Raw genomic sequence first — 15,213 nt, 5'->3', positions numbered from 1 at the left:
ACCCCCACTGAAGCACTGGCGAATTGGGTATTGGGACCAGCACCCACTGAAGCATAGGAAGGAGGTGGGGCTGCAACAGCAGGTGGTGGAGGCTGGGCTGCAGCTGGAGGAACGGGGACCAGAGACAGGACTGCAGCTGGGGAGCCACGGATCGGGGCTGCAGCTGCAGGAGATGTGGTCCGGGCTGCTGCAGCAGGTGGCGGAGAAGGAGCTGCAGCAGGAGATGGAGGAGTGTCCGCCTGGACTGCCTCGCGGCTGGGCGGACCAAGATATATCGCCACCAGAGAAGCCTGCCACCGTTCCAGCTCCTCCAGTGAGGGAGGGCTGGACTGGACTGCTCCTCCGCCAAGTGTGGGCATAGGTTCCTCTCCCCCAGCGAGCGAGAGCCGGACTGCTCCCCTTGTGGACACGGGTACCCCCCCCCCAGCAAAATCTTCCGCCGTTCAACCAGCGACCGAGGGCTGGGCTTCCCTCTCGCCTGCGAAGCTCTCACCTCCATGCGCTGGATTAGAGGAGGACCAGCAGTTCGCCCCCCTCTCTCAGACGCTTGTGCGGAACAGCCAGGAGGAGAACGAGGAGGAGGTGGGCGGCGGGTTGCAGCAGCGTGACAAGCAGATGAGGAGGAGTGAGACAGAGAGGCTGAGGACCCGGGTTTAATGGCCAGGCGGGTCCCTCAAAACGGATTATTTTTTCCTCTCCTCCTTTTCTCTGTCTCGTTGGGCAGTTTTATCCACCTCACGGGCCAAAAACTCGAACAAGGTTATCATCCTCCCGTTGGGTTCAGTATGGTCTCGGGATTCTGTCATGTTCGGCCGTCAGGAGTGTTTGAACCCACGTGCAGGAGGATGACGAGGACGCTCGAGGGATAATAAAAAATATATTTATTAAACAAATCAAAATGCTGACAGGGCAGCTACTCACAAAACTGGAAACAGGCAGATCAGGGCTGACAGGACAAAAGGCTGAACACGACACCATGGAAGAATAATCCCGAGACAAAGACAAGACACCAGTGAACTGAATACACACACACACACTGATTAGGAAAATGACAGACACCTGCAGTGATTACAGACACAGGTGAGACACAAAGGAAAACACTGAGTGCTGAAAACACGAGGAAACAGACAGAACCAAAACCGCACAGGTACAAATACAATGTGTGAACAAAAATAGAACATACATAAACCATCTGTTACAGAAGATCAGGGAGATCAGGCCAGAGCTGAATAAAAAACAGCTGGACAAATAATTTTTATAGTATTAAATATTTTACAGGACTTCATTGCTTTGCCATCTTGTTGTCATTGTTTAACACTGTTAGGCATTTTCTGTCAGCATAAAAAACCTTCACAATTTCAATGGTTCTACTAACACTAATGCATCCTGTTCAGCATCTTTTTAAGGTGTCACATAAAACTCTAATACCTATGCCTTTCTTTTCTTTCCAAGGGATGGATGTGCATCAGACAAACTCATAACAGAAAGCTGTGGTCTTCTCTCCAGATTATTACCTGGGGACGTTGTGTTATGACAGAGGCTTTGATATTAAAGACAGTGTGGGAGTCAAAGTCAAGGTTCTTTATTGGCATTTGCATTGCATGTTGTACATAAGGTGGAACGAAACTGTGTACACAGGGTCCCAGTTACATCCAACAAAAGTATAAATGAACGATGTGCTGAGGTTTCAATCCCATCACTCAGTAAATGGAGATGTGAACTTGATGCTAAGGATATTGAACACACACGAGCACACCTTAGAATTCATGTGGAAAGAGTGATTGGTTGCATGAGAAACAAATAAAAAATATTACACAGAAATATACCATTTACCTATACTGGTGCTTACATGTGATGGTGAAGAGATGACACTTCTTCAGATTGTGTGTGTGCTGCACTTTAGTGAACATGTATTCTAGTGTGGTTGTAAACCTAATGCTAATGAAACCTGCACATGCTGCTACTGATTTATGTAAAATGTAGATTGGAGAAAAAAAAATATTTGCTACACTCATTGATTTGAAATATTTTTACAGTTGAATAATAACATAAGTGGTTGTGTTTTCTCATTTAATAAAAACTTGTGGTAAACATTCATGAAACATTTGATTCAGCACTTCAGGTAACATGCAAACATGATGAAATTGATCACATTTTTAGCAAACATTTGATTGTAGTGTACTAAGGGCTAGGTTAGCTGCACCTCCACTACAATATATTTAAATAAACGGGTTCTCTCTTGGGCAGCACGGTGGCGCAAACAGTAGAGCTGCTGCCTCTCAGCGAACAGGTCCCTGGTTCAAACCCCGGTCCAGGGGCCTTTCTGGGTGGAGTTTGCATGTTCTCTCCGTGCATGCGTGGGTTTTCTCCGGGTACTCCAGTTTCCTCCCACAGACCAAAATCATGTATGTTAGACTGATTGGTAACTCTAAATTGTGTGAGTAAGAGAGTGAATCTTTTGTTTGCCTTGTTTGTCTCTATGTGTCTCTGTGATGGACTGGAGACCTGTCCAGGGTTATCCCCTGCTTCTTGCACAGTAACTGCTGGATAAGGGCACCAGTGACCCCTGTGAACCAGCAAGGAAGAGGCGGGTAAACCATTTACTTATGAAGCACATACTGGTACCTGGTACTTACCTGGTGCATAGTTGATACCTTACATAGATACTGGATATGTACCCTTGAAATACCTATACATACATGTTATGTACCCGGCAAGTACTGGGTATATACAGGGTTCAAACCTGGTACTTATCAGGTAATATCCTGGTGTTTACCTGGTACATAGAAGAAGATACCTACTAAATACTGTACAGTTTCTGGTGCATACCCAGTAGCACCTGGAACGTACTAGGTATTTATGTATTGCTATGCTACGTATTGTCCTGGGTTCAGTCCAGTTGGAACTGGGGTCTTTCTGTGTGGAGTTTGCATGTTCTTCTCGTGCTTGCGTGGGTTTTCTCCGGATACTCTGGTTTCCTCCCACAGATCAAAAACATTCATGTTAGTCTACCTTCAGGCCCAGGCCTCCCTTGCAAAAGAGATCTGTGATCTCAGTGGGATTTGCCTGGTTAAATAAAGGTTAATAAATAAGCAAGTTGTGATGCATTTAAAGACAAGGCTTTTTACAAATTTAAAAGTTAGATGTAAAGTTTTAAAATAAATATGGAATTAAGACAGTATAGGGTAATGTGAGAAGATGTTGAAAATATTTTTGTGCATTTATACTCCTATTGAAGAATGACGCACTGTGAACATTTTGAAATGAATGAAAGACTTTCAGACTACCTGAGTAAAAACACATGGAAACAAGACTCAACGTCAGGTTTGATCTGAGCATGAAAACTGACGTTTGGATTTGACGTGATTCCTACTTTCTTAACAGAATGGATAGTAACAGCCGCAGTGGATGATTCAAGGCTAAACAACGAATAATTCCTGTTTTACAAAGGGTCATTGAACGCCCCACTTGTTTGATAAGCAGCTAGCAGGCGTGAATTCAGCCAAAGCTGCTGGTCCTACGTGAGATCAGGTCATAGTTAACGCACGAGTCAGTTAAAGGCAACCAAACAAGTGAAACTTTCCCCCAATAAAAGTATTGCATATTTTACTAAATCTATTCAACGTCGGACATGTCCATGATACACACCAACGTAAGCTGGGACAACTTCCTCCGCACGAGGCACTCTCGGGCTGCAAATTTCAGCGTTTCGCGATTGGAACGTTTTGTCCTTCACTAGCTTCGGTGGTTTGGTTGCTGTTCAAACATGGCTTCGTTCATGAGAAGAGTGTTTCCTTCCTTAGGTCGAACACATATTAGTAGTTTAGGACTTAAACCGACCAGCAGAGCCTCATATGCCACAGATTTGGCCACATATTTTTACGCAGCTAAGAAAGGTGAGTGTGACCGACGATAACAAGCAGCTCATGATGAATTACAACCAGTCTGCTGGGTCACTGCTCGACCCAGGACTGTCCTTTCTGTCAACATAGTCTACCTACTGAAAACCTCTGACGATTAAAATAAGGTTCAATAGTTAGATGAGCGTTCATGTTTGGTTACATTTAACACCCCCCCAAAGAAAAAAAAGTATTCTTCCTCTTCAGGGGTCTCCACACAGCGAGTCTTCCATCTCTGTTCTCACTCCAACTACCTCCATGTGCTCTCTAACTGCATCCATATATCTCCTCTTTGTCTTTTTCTTGGCAGCTGCATTTCTAACATCCTTCTACCAATATAACCACTGTCCCTCTGGACATGTCCAAACCACTGTCCCTCCGCTGGACATGTCCAAACCATCTCAGTCTGGTCTCTCTAACTTTATCTCCCACTTGTTCAACCTGTGCTGTACCTCTCCATGTCTTTGTCTCCAGACCATACAAATGTCCCTGCAAGTAATGATGCTGTTTAGGAGGCCAAAGTTGGTCACACCTTGTATAGATCTGATTTTCATTTCTGTTCATTCACTTTAAATTTTGTACATTTACGTTGAAAAATAACAACAATCTAAATAAATAAAATGTACATTGTTAAAATGTTCTTACATTACACATGTTCACACCTGCCAATCCTTTTCCAAGTACTGTGCATTATTACATTTGCAGTTGAACACTTCTTACTCCAGATAATTAATGTAGGTATTCTCAGTCCTGTTCATACAGGAAGTGGGTTGGGGGGTTCTGGTATCCTCTGGTGTGTATTCTGCTGGTGGACTCTGGATCTGGGATTAAGAGCACTAAGAAAGTTTCAAAGATTTGTTGAATCAAAAACACAAAATGTGTCTGTGCATCGAGGTGCAGCAATTATTTATGTACATGTATGTGCACATTGCTTTGAATACAGTGTGTATGGAGACTACAAACTGTATTTGAAAGTGTTTATTCAAGACATCAACACACTGTTGCAGCTTGAATAGCTCTATTTTATCACAACATTTTACGTGAATAAAAAGTATGTGTAAAACTGTTTTAGGTGTACCGGATAGAGGTGGCAGAGAGCCTGCTGTCAGAAGACCCAAAAGAGACGTGAGCTTTTTTTGTTTGTTTCTTTGTTAGAACCATTACAACACTTTTTAAAAGAAGACAAGAACAATACTTGTGCTGCTCTGTAATTGTTACCTTGTGTGCATGTTTCATTAGTCAGGAGAGCCTAGGACAGAGAAGATGTCCGTTGATCAGGACTGGACTGCTGTTTACCCAGCAGCAGCTGTCTTCAAGGCACACGCAGTCCCTCTTCCTGTAAGGATGGGCTACCCTATGAACAGAGGAGTTCCTCCAAAAAAGGAGGGCAACTTGGAGCTGATAAAGGTCAGAGCTCATGAGTTAACAGTACTTCAACAACATACAGTAGCAAATTTAAAACTTAAAGGACAATATAGTAATTATACAGAGTGATACATCTACATAAAATACAATTCAAACAGGAATAGTTTAGCTTTTTTTTATATATAATTTTCACCAGAGGCAAAGGCAGAGCAATCTAATCATGTTTGCATTTGTGTGCACACACATTTGTTTCTATCGTTAGCAAAATATCTCATGACCCACTAGGGCTGGGTCATATCATATCGTTCACGATAATACCGGTAAAAAAAAGCTTGCCCGGACAAATAAATGATATCATGATATGCTAATTTCAAGACGTAATATGTCAGGGCGCCCCACCCCATTAACAAAACCGAGCGCGCCGAACGACCAAACCGAACTGTGCACCCTCCTCACCTGTCTGTACTGACGTAACGCTAATTAGTTGCGTGCAGTACTAGCTAGCTAAAAAACAAACAATGCCTCTCCATCCAGCTCTAAACTGCAGGTACAGACAGCTCAACTGTTTCTCCCCACCCCACTATGGCTGCCGGTGCGGGCTGCGTCTCCCCCGCTCTAAACTGCCAGTACAAACACGCGCAGCTAAACTGTCTCTTGAGTTCCACAGTCCATGGACCAAGAACAGAGTCAGGTGATGAAAGACAAAGCATCAGAGAATCATTCCTGCAGAAACAAAGGAAGCTGAAACACCACAAGCTTCAGGGTCAGCTGATCACCTTGTCAAGTTTTGGAAGTTATACACGGTGGCCGATGGGTGCAAACGCGCAGCAAATGGCGAAACGTGCATCAAACCCATGTATGATGCAAACTCAAAAACATACAAACACTCAAAAAAGTGCAAACACAATAAACAAACACAAAAAATCTAATGCAAACACAAACAAAAAACACATGCAAACACAAAAAACATGCAAACAAAAAAACAAACGCAAACACAAAAAACAAATGCAAACACAAAAAAATCAAATGCAAACTAAAAAAAGCACACATGCAAACACAAAAAACACATGCTCGCAGTGTTGCGCATTAGGTTTAGTTTTAGAGATTAATATGTTTATAGGTTTATAGTTTTTTTATACAAACCGGATTCCAAAAAAGTTGGGACACTAAACAAATTGTGAATAAAAACTGAATGCAATGATGTGGAGATGGCAAATGTCAATATTTTATTCATAATATAACATAGATGACAGATCAAAAGTTTAATCTGAGTAAATGTAACATTTTAAAGGAAAAATATGTTGATTCAAAATTTCACAGTGTCAACAAATCCCAAAAAAGTTGGGACAAGTAGCAATAAGTGGCGGGAAAAAGGAAATTGAACATATAACGAACAGCTGGAAGACCAATTAACACTAATTAGGTCAATTGACAACATGATTGGGTATAAAAAGCTTCTCAGAGTGTCAGTGTCTCTCAGAAGCCAAGATGGTAAGAGGATCACCAATTCCACCATTATTGCGCAGAAAGATAGTACAGCAATACCAGAATGGTGTTACCCAGCATAAAATAGCAAAGACTTTTAAGTTATCATCATCAACCATGCATAATAGCATCAAAAGATTCAGAGAATCCTGAAGAATCGCTGTGCGTAAGGGTCAAGGCCGTAAAACTACTGGATGCTCGTGATCTCTGGGCCCTTCAACGTCACTGCACCTCAAACAGGAATGCCACTGTCAAGGAAATAACAGAATGGGCTCATGGAATACTTCCAGAAAGCATTGTCAGTGAACACAATCCACCGTGCCATCTGCCGTTCCCAGCTGAAACTCTACAGTGCAAAGAGGAAGCCATTTCTAAGTAAGCTCCACAAGCTCAGACGTTTGCACTGGGCCAGGGGTTATTTAAAATGGAGTGTGGCAAAATGGAAGACTGTTCTGTGGTCAGATGAGTCACGATTTTAAGTTCTTTATGGAACACTGAGATACCATGTCATTCGGACCAGAGAGGACAAGGTTAGCCCAAGTTGTTATCAATGCTCCGTTCAGAAGCCTGCATCACTGATGGTATCGTGTGGGGTTGCATGAGCGCTTGTGGCATGGGCAGCTTGCATGTCTGGAAAGGCACCATTAATGCAGAGAACTATGTTCAGGTTCTAGAACAACATACAGTGAGGAAAATAAGTATATGAACACCCTGCGACTTTGCAAGTTCTCCCGCTTAGAAATCATGGAGGGGTCTGAAATTTTCATCTTAGGTGCATGTCCACTGTGAGAGACATAATCTAAATAAAAAATCCGTAAATCATAATGTATGATTTTTTAAATAATTTATTTGTGTGTTACTGCTGCAAATAAGTATTTCAACACCTGCCAATCAGCGACAATTCTGGTCCTCAAAGACCTGTTAGTCCGCCTCTGAGAAGTCCACCTCCACTCCACTTATTATTGTAATTAGAAGCACCTGTTTTAGGTTGTTAGCTGCATAAAGACTCCTGTCCACCCCACACAATCAGTAAGACTCCAACTACTAACATGGCTAAGACCAAAGATCTGTCCAAAGACACCAGAGACAAAATTGTAGACCTCCACAAGGCTAGAAAGGGCTACAGTGCAATTGCCAAGTAGCTTGGTAAAAAAAGATCCACTGTTGGAGCAATTTTTAGAAAATGGAAGAAACTAAACATGACTCTCAATCTCCCTCGGACTGGGGCTCCATGCAAGATCTCACCTCGTGGCGTATCAATGATCCTAAGAAAGGTGAAGAATCAGCCCAGAACTACATGGGAGGAGCTGGTCAATGACCTGAAGAGAGCTGGCACCACTGTTTCCATGGTTACTGTGGGTAATACACTAAGACTTCATAGTTTAAAATTATGCATGGCACGGAAGGTTCCCCTGCTTAAATCAGCACACGTCCAGGCCCGTCTTAAGTTTGTCCATGACCATTTGGATGATCCAAAGGAGTCATGGGAGAAAGTTATGTGGTCACATGAGACCAAAATAAAACTTTTTGGTCCTAATTCCACTCGCCGTGTTTGGAGGACGAAGAATGATGAGTACCATCCCAAAACACCATCCCTACTGTGAAGCATGGGGGTGGAATCATCATGCTTTGGGGGTGTGTTTCTGCACATGGGACAGGACGACTGCACTGTATTAAGGAGAGGATGACCGGGGCCATGTACTGAGAGATTCTGGGGAACAACCGCCTTCCCTCAGTTAGAGCATTGAAAATGGGTTGTGGCTGGGTCTTCCAACATGACAATGACCTGAAGCACACAGCCAGGAGAACCAAGGAGTGGCTCCGTAAGAAGCAGATCAAGGTTCTGGAGTGGCTAGCAAGTCTCCAGACCTAAACCCTATACAAAAACTTTGGAGGGAGCTCAAACTCTGTTTCTCAGAGACAGCCCAGACACCTGCTGATCTAGAGAAGATCTGTGGAGGAATGGTCCAGAATTCTGCTGCAGTAAACCTGGTGAAAAACTCCAGGAAACATTTGACCTCTGTAACTGCAAACAAAGACTACTGTACCAGATATTAACATTGATTTTCACAGGTGTTCAAATACTTATTTGCAGCAGTAACACACAAATAAATTGTTAAAAAAATCATACAAAGTGATTTCTGGATTTTTTCATTTAGATTATGTCTCTCACAGTGGACATGCACCTAAGATGAAAATTTCAGACCCCTCCATGATTTCTAAGCGGGAGAACTTGCAAAGTCGCAGGGTGTTCATATACTTATTTTTCTCACTGTATGCTCCCATCTAGACGTCATCTCTTTCAAGGAAGACCCTGCATTTTTCAACACGATAATGCCAGACCACATTCTGCAGCAATCACAACATCATGGCTACGTAGGAGAAGGGTCCTGGTACTGAAATGGCCAGCCTTCAGTCCAGATCTTTCACCTATAGAGAACATTTGGCGCATCATAAAGATGAAGGTGCGACAAAGAAGGCCCAAGACAATTGAACAGTTAGAGGCCTGTATTAGACATGAATGGGAGAGCATTCCTATTTCTAAACTTGAGAAACTGGTCTCCTCTGTCCCCAGACATCTGTTGAGTGTTGTAAGAAGAAGGGGGGATGCCACACAGTGGTAAAAATGGACTTGTCCCAACTTTTTTGGGATTTGTTGACGCCATGAAATTTGGAAACAACAGATTTTTCCCTTGAAATGATACATTCTCTCAGTTTAAACTTTTGATCTGTGATTTGTGTTCTATTCTGAATAAAAGATTAGATGTTGGCACCTCCATATCATTGCATTCAGTTTTTATTCACAATTTGTTTAGTGTCCCAACTTTTTTGGAATCTGGTTTGTAGGTTTAGAGTTTAATATTTTTTGCTTTTTGTTTGTGAAACAAGGTCAGAAGGAAGCTGGTTCTGGTTTGGTCGATTGGACCCGGTGTCACACCATATTCTGTGACCTGCAACAGTGCATGACACAAGTGACACGTGACGCAATGATGTAACTGCAACATAAAGACATAACTGTGACATAATGACGTAAATGCGAATACTCTACATGAAATTGAAAAACTCGCGAGATGTCCTAGGAATCGATGTGTCGATTACTCGAGTAGTCTGTTAAAGCACTAGTAAGTAATAGTTTGTTTTAGTATTTGTATGTATGTATGTATGTATATATATATATATATGTATATATATATACATAAAGGCATTTTAAGCCCTTCCCACACTCTTACAATATTCTAAACAATGTTTCTAAAATGCTCTGAAAGAGCACAGAATGTCATAATTTCAGCTCCCGGCCTCCACTGCTCTCAGCCACCTGCAATCGCTCTTGGCCACGCCCACTTCTACATGGCAGACTGGAGATCAGCTGATCAGCTGCAGGAGGAAGCTTCTCCTGCAGTTTGGACTGCACAGAGGTGCAGCAGGTGTTAGGTCATTTAAAATAATTAATTTTAAATAAAAATTCCATGCCAAATGTGTGTTATGTTCAATCTTATTTTGAAAAACAGCGAAGTAGCGAGGGACTACTGTACTGTACTGTACAAGTCATTAACCTTGGAGTCAACCCTGTTCAGCCACAGTAAAGCCATACAGTAGTCCCTCGTTTATCGCTGGGGTTCTGTACCCTGCCCCCGGCGATGAGTGAAAAACCGCGAAGCAGGGATACAGTAGTCCAAATTCAGTTCAAGTTCAGTAAACTTTGTCATGACATGTACCAGGCTGTAATCACACTCACCTGTTACTCCCAATCTCCCTCCTTAAATAAACAATTTAAATTTGTAACATTTTAAAATGTTACAGTATTTAAATTTAAATTGTAGAGAAGAGAAGTGCAGCAGGACATCAAAGTGCTAATCCTTCACTAAGCTGCTGCAACAGGAGAAATATGGGCGTGGCAGAGAAGGAGATCAGCTGATCATCTGCAGGAGGATGCACTTGTGGGCTGCACACATGATGCAAAATAATTTAAAATAATTTATTTTAAATAAACAACTCATGGCTCATCCATCAATCAGCCAATTGTGTCATTCCCAGTCTTGCTTTGAAAAACCGCGATAGAACGAGACCTCGAAAAACTTAACTGCGAAGTAGAGAGAGACTACTGTATTAGCAAACTCAAAAATGATTATAACTCCCATATTCAGCAAAAGTTTGATGTAGTAGTAGTTGAGACTAATCTCAGACTTCTAATCCAAGCTCTGATTGTGTGAGATCTGTATTTAAAGCTTTGCCTTTAGCTGTTAGTCATCTCTGTTATCAAAATATTTTGTAAACTGAAGGATGAATTTGAAAAATTTCAGAAAATAATTGATGAACATCTACAACTCTCAAGATGGCTGCCACAGCCAACAGACATTACAAAGCACAAAAATGGCTTTCAATCAGCCAATTTTACAGACTGAGCTAAAGTCTGGTGCAGTAGAAGTTGTGCGTCCTCCCCAACACACACTTCAAGTGTAACATCTTTGCTTCAAAACCTAGGCATTAATTGTTGGACTCAACGCTTTATTCTGTTGGCAGAATATTTTATGAACCACAGGGTATTTTTAATTAATGTCCAGCGTTTCCCCTAGATTACCGTAATTTCCAGACTATAGAGCCCACCTGAATATAAGCCACGCACTCTAAATAATTTTTTTTTTAAATACTGTATTTTCCGCTGTACCCGTTGCACCACCATATAAGTCTCATCAGTCCAAATATATCTGATAAAGAGGAAAAAAACACAAATGCGTCGCTTCACCGCATACGTCGCATCTATTATGCATCACCGCTGATGCGTAGGGCTGTATACCGAACCGAGGTTCTTTTGTAGCACCGACCGGACTGTGTCGGTCGGTGTATGGATTGAAACATCACTCTTTTTTTTGGTGTCAAGTTTCGGTATTGGCTGTAACATGTCACGTGGTTTCAGCATGCCGGCAGGTAAAACGCAGACATATAGCAAACAGACTACGTGTTTACACCCAGAGCTGTATAGAGCTGCCGTACAGCTTGTCTATGGTGCTGGTTACGCCCACAGACAGGGTTCACGTGTGCAGCGCGTGTGGCATCGAATGGCTTCAATTTACGAGCAGAAAGTTGCTCAGTGTTTTTCTGCAAGGAGAGAGAAGGACAGCAGCCTCCTCCCCTCCTCCTCTTCTCAGCGTTAAAGTCAGCCTGTGGGTGTTAGAGAGCATGAACGGTCTGATTCAACATTCCACGACCAGACTCCTCTTCATCAAAGAACTCCGAGGTCAAGTTGTGGTACAGCTTTATCGCAAAAAAAAAAAAAAAACTACGTGAAGGAATAACTTACATTGGGTCCAGCGTATTAAAAGTAAAACTAAACACCTCACCTTCCACTGAGCTGTATGGTCGTCAATCCTTTGTGATATAGCAGTAGATAGAGAGGGAAATATTCACAGCCTTTGGGGAAGTCTGGAAGTTTGTTGCAGAGTTCGTTGGTCGGCTGCTTCGCTTTCATCTTCAGCACATTTTGTCGTATTTGCGAAATACTGTACCGCAATTTTATTTTACACTTCTTGTAAACAACCGTGCTCTTGTTAAGCTCTGTCTTCCCCCGGAACATTGTAGGATCTGAAATGACTTTTAAAGATGAAGAAGCGGGTTGAATCACGCTGTCCCCCTCCTCCATGCTAGCAGGCTCCATTCAGATAAAGGGAGCTGGTTAACTAGCTTGATGAACGGTGGCCTACACGGCCATATTCTACGATGACGGGTGGACACGTAATGCAGTACACTCAGCAGTAGGAGCGGAAAAAATAAAACAAACATATGTTAAAATCGATTTATGGGCCTTTAGAATCGATTCCGAATCGCCAGGACTAGGAATCTAGATTCTTTATTATTATTATTATTATTATTGTTATTATTATTATTGTTGTGTATTTATATTCTTTAATATATCAATTTTTTTCTGCACCCTTAATGAAAACGGTCATATCTCAGCCAAAAATTGGTTTATAAATATAGGAAAAAAATCCATAAATAAGTCACTTTGGTATATAAGTCGCAGGGCTTGCAAATTATGCAAAAAAACTGTAACTTATAGGCCGAAAAATATGGTACATACAGTGCCTTACGAAAGTATTCAGCCCCCTTGAACTTTTCAACCTTTTGCCACATTTCAGGCTTCAAACATAAAGATATAAAATTTTAATTTTTTGTGAAGAATCAACAACAAGTGGGACACAATCGTGAAGTGGAATGAAATTTATTGGACGTGTCACTTTTTTAACAAATAAAAAACTGAAAAGTGGGGCTTGCAATATTATTCGGCCCCCTTGCGTTAATACTTTGTAGCGCCGCCTTTTGCTGCAATTACAGCTGCAAGTCTCTTGGGGTATGTCTCTATCAGTTTTACACATCGAGAGACTGAAATTCTTGCCCATTCTTCCTTGCAAAACAGCTTGAGCTCATTGAGGTTGGATGGAGAGCGTTTGTGAACAACAGTCTTCAGCTCTTTCCACAGATTCTCGATTAGATTCAGGTCTGGACTTTGACTTGGCCCTGGATACGTTTATTTGTGAACCATTCCATTGTAGATTTGGCTTTATGTTTTGGATCATTGTCTTGGAAGATAAATCTCCGTCCCAGTCTCAGGTCTCTTGCAGACTCAAACAGGTTTTCTTCCAGAATGGTCCTGTATTTGGCCCCATCCATCTTCCCATCAATTCTGACCCTCTTCCCTGTCCCTGCTGACGAAAAGCAGACCCAAACCATGATGCTGCCACCACCATGTTTGACAGTGGGGATGGTGTGTTCTGGGTGATGAGCTGTGTTGCTTTTACACCAAACATATCGTTTTGCATTGTGGCCAAACAGTTTGATTTTGGTTTCATCTGACCAGAGCACCTTCTTCCACATGTTTGTTGTGTCTCCCAGGTGGCTTGTGGCAAACTTTAAACAACACTTTTTATGGATATCTTTGAGAAATGGCTTTCTTCTTGCCACTCTTCCATAAAGGCCAGATTTGTGCAGTGTACGACTGATTGGTGTCCTATGGACAGACTCTCCTACCTCAGCTGTAGATCTCTGCAGTTCATCCAGAGTGATCATGGGCCTCTTGGCTGCATCTCTGATCAGTCTTCTCCTTGTTCGAGATGAAAGTTTAGAGGGTCGGCAGGGTCTTGGTAGATTTGCAGTGGTCTGATACTCCTTCCATTTCAATATGATTGCTTGCACAGTTCTCCTTGGGATGTTCAAAGCTTGGGAAATCTTTTTGTACCCAAATCCGGCTTTAAACTTCTCCACAACAATATCTCGGACCTGCCTGGTGCATTCCTTGGTCTTCATGATGCTCTCTGCACTTTGAACATAACCCTGAGACTATCACAGAGCAGGTGTATTTATATACCTGCACTAAAATCACTAAAGTCATCTTGTTCAGTGTCAGAATTGAACAGCCTCAGAAAACCTAACCTAAACCTTAAGTTTTTTTGATGTCCTGATGCATGCTCAATTATCCAGGTAGAAAAATCTAAAAAAGTTAAATCTGGTCCTCTGGACATTAAAAAAAAAACAAAAACAAAGCAAAACAACAAAAAAAATGTAGAAACGTTTCGTCTCTCATCCGAGAGACTTCCTCAGTCTGAGGTGCTGTATTCAGCTCAGTCTCTTAAATAGCACATTCTCAGAGTGGATCAACCAGTTTTGCTGCTGACAACCAAAACCAGCTGATCACATGCTCAAGAAGGACCATCAGCCTAACAATGGATCATTAGCACACTGATGGCTGTTTACTATTCACAGAGGGCTGAGTGATACTAGCAATCACAGCATTGTAAGAGGGGGACAATTGAACACGTAGGCCTCCACCCCTGTTTAACGATGGACGGTTTCTTTTCACAAAGATGGCCTCCTTTACTCCTCTCTCAAACCATCGTTCCTCTCTATCCAGGATGTGCACATCTTCATCCCTGAAAGAGTGACCGCTGGCCTGGAGATGAGTGTAGACCACAGAGTCCTGGCCTGATGATGTTGATCTTCTGTGCTGGGCCATCCTTTTGGCCAGTGGCTGTTTTGTTTCCCCGATGTAAGACTGATCACAGCCCTCCTGACACTGAACAGCATACACAACATTACTCTGTTTGTGCCGGGGGACTGGATCTTTGGGATGAACCAGTCTTTGCCGTAACGTGTTTTGGGGTTTAAAAGCCACTGGGACGTTATGTTTAGAAAATAAACGTCTCAGTTTCTCTGATACTCCCTCAACATATGGAATGACCACTGGTCTGGGTTCCTCCTTTTCACCTGTTGGCTGACTGGAGTCCTGTTTGGGTTTCTTCTCTTCTGTTAGGAAGGCCCAGTTAGGATATCCACATCGCTCTAGAGCCTGTCTTGTGTGGGATTTCTCCTTCTGCCTGGCCCCTGAGCTAGTGGGGATGCTGTCTGCTCTGTGATACAGAGTCCTGATGACTCCTAACTTGTGCTCCAAAGGGTGATGGGAGTCAAACTGCAA

General features: G+C 42.4%; 1 protein-coding gene across 1 annotated transcript in view; it reads left to right on the top strand.

Annotated features, from left to right (window-relative positions):
* Nucleotides 1-3,712: 3,712 nt before the first annotated feature.
* mrps35 (mitochondrial ribosomal protein S35) overlaps nucleotides 3,713-15,213 on the top strand; it is a 68,620-nt gene continuing 57,119 nt past the window's right edge. The window contains exons 1-3 of the mRNA XM_037683030.1: nucleotides 3,713-3,896; nucleotides 4,972-5,024; nucleotides 5,139-5,306. Coding sequence (XP_037538958.1) covers nucleotides 3,767-3,896; nucleotides 4,972-5,024; nucleotides 5,139-5,306 — 351 coding nt within the window. The 5' untranslated portion in view covers nucleotides 3,713-3,766. The remainder of the gene's footprint in view (nucleotides 3,897-4,971; nucleotides 5,025-5,138; nucleotides 5,307-15,213) is intronic.

Source organism: Nematolebias whitei, chromosome 10, assembly GCF_014905685.2.
Source record: "Nematolebias whitei isolate Nwh7 chromosome 10, NemWhi1, whole genome shotgun sequence".
Classification (NCBI taxonomy): domain Eukaryota; kingdom Metazoa; phylum Chordata; class Actinopteri; order Cyprinodontiformes; family Rivulidae; genus Nematolebias; species Nematolebias whitei.
The sequence above is the reverse complement of the archived record's forward strand: the minus strand, read 5'-3'. Positions and strand labels throughout refer to the sequence as shown.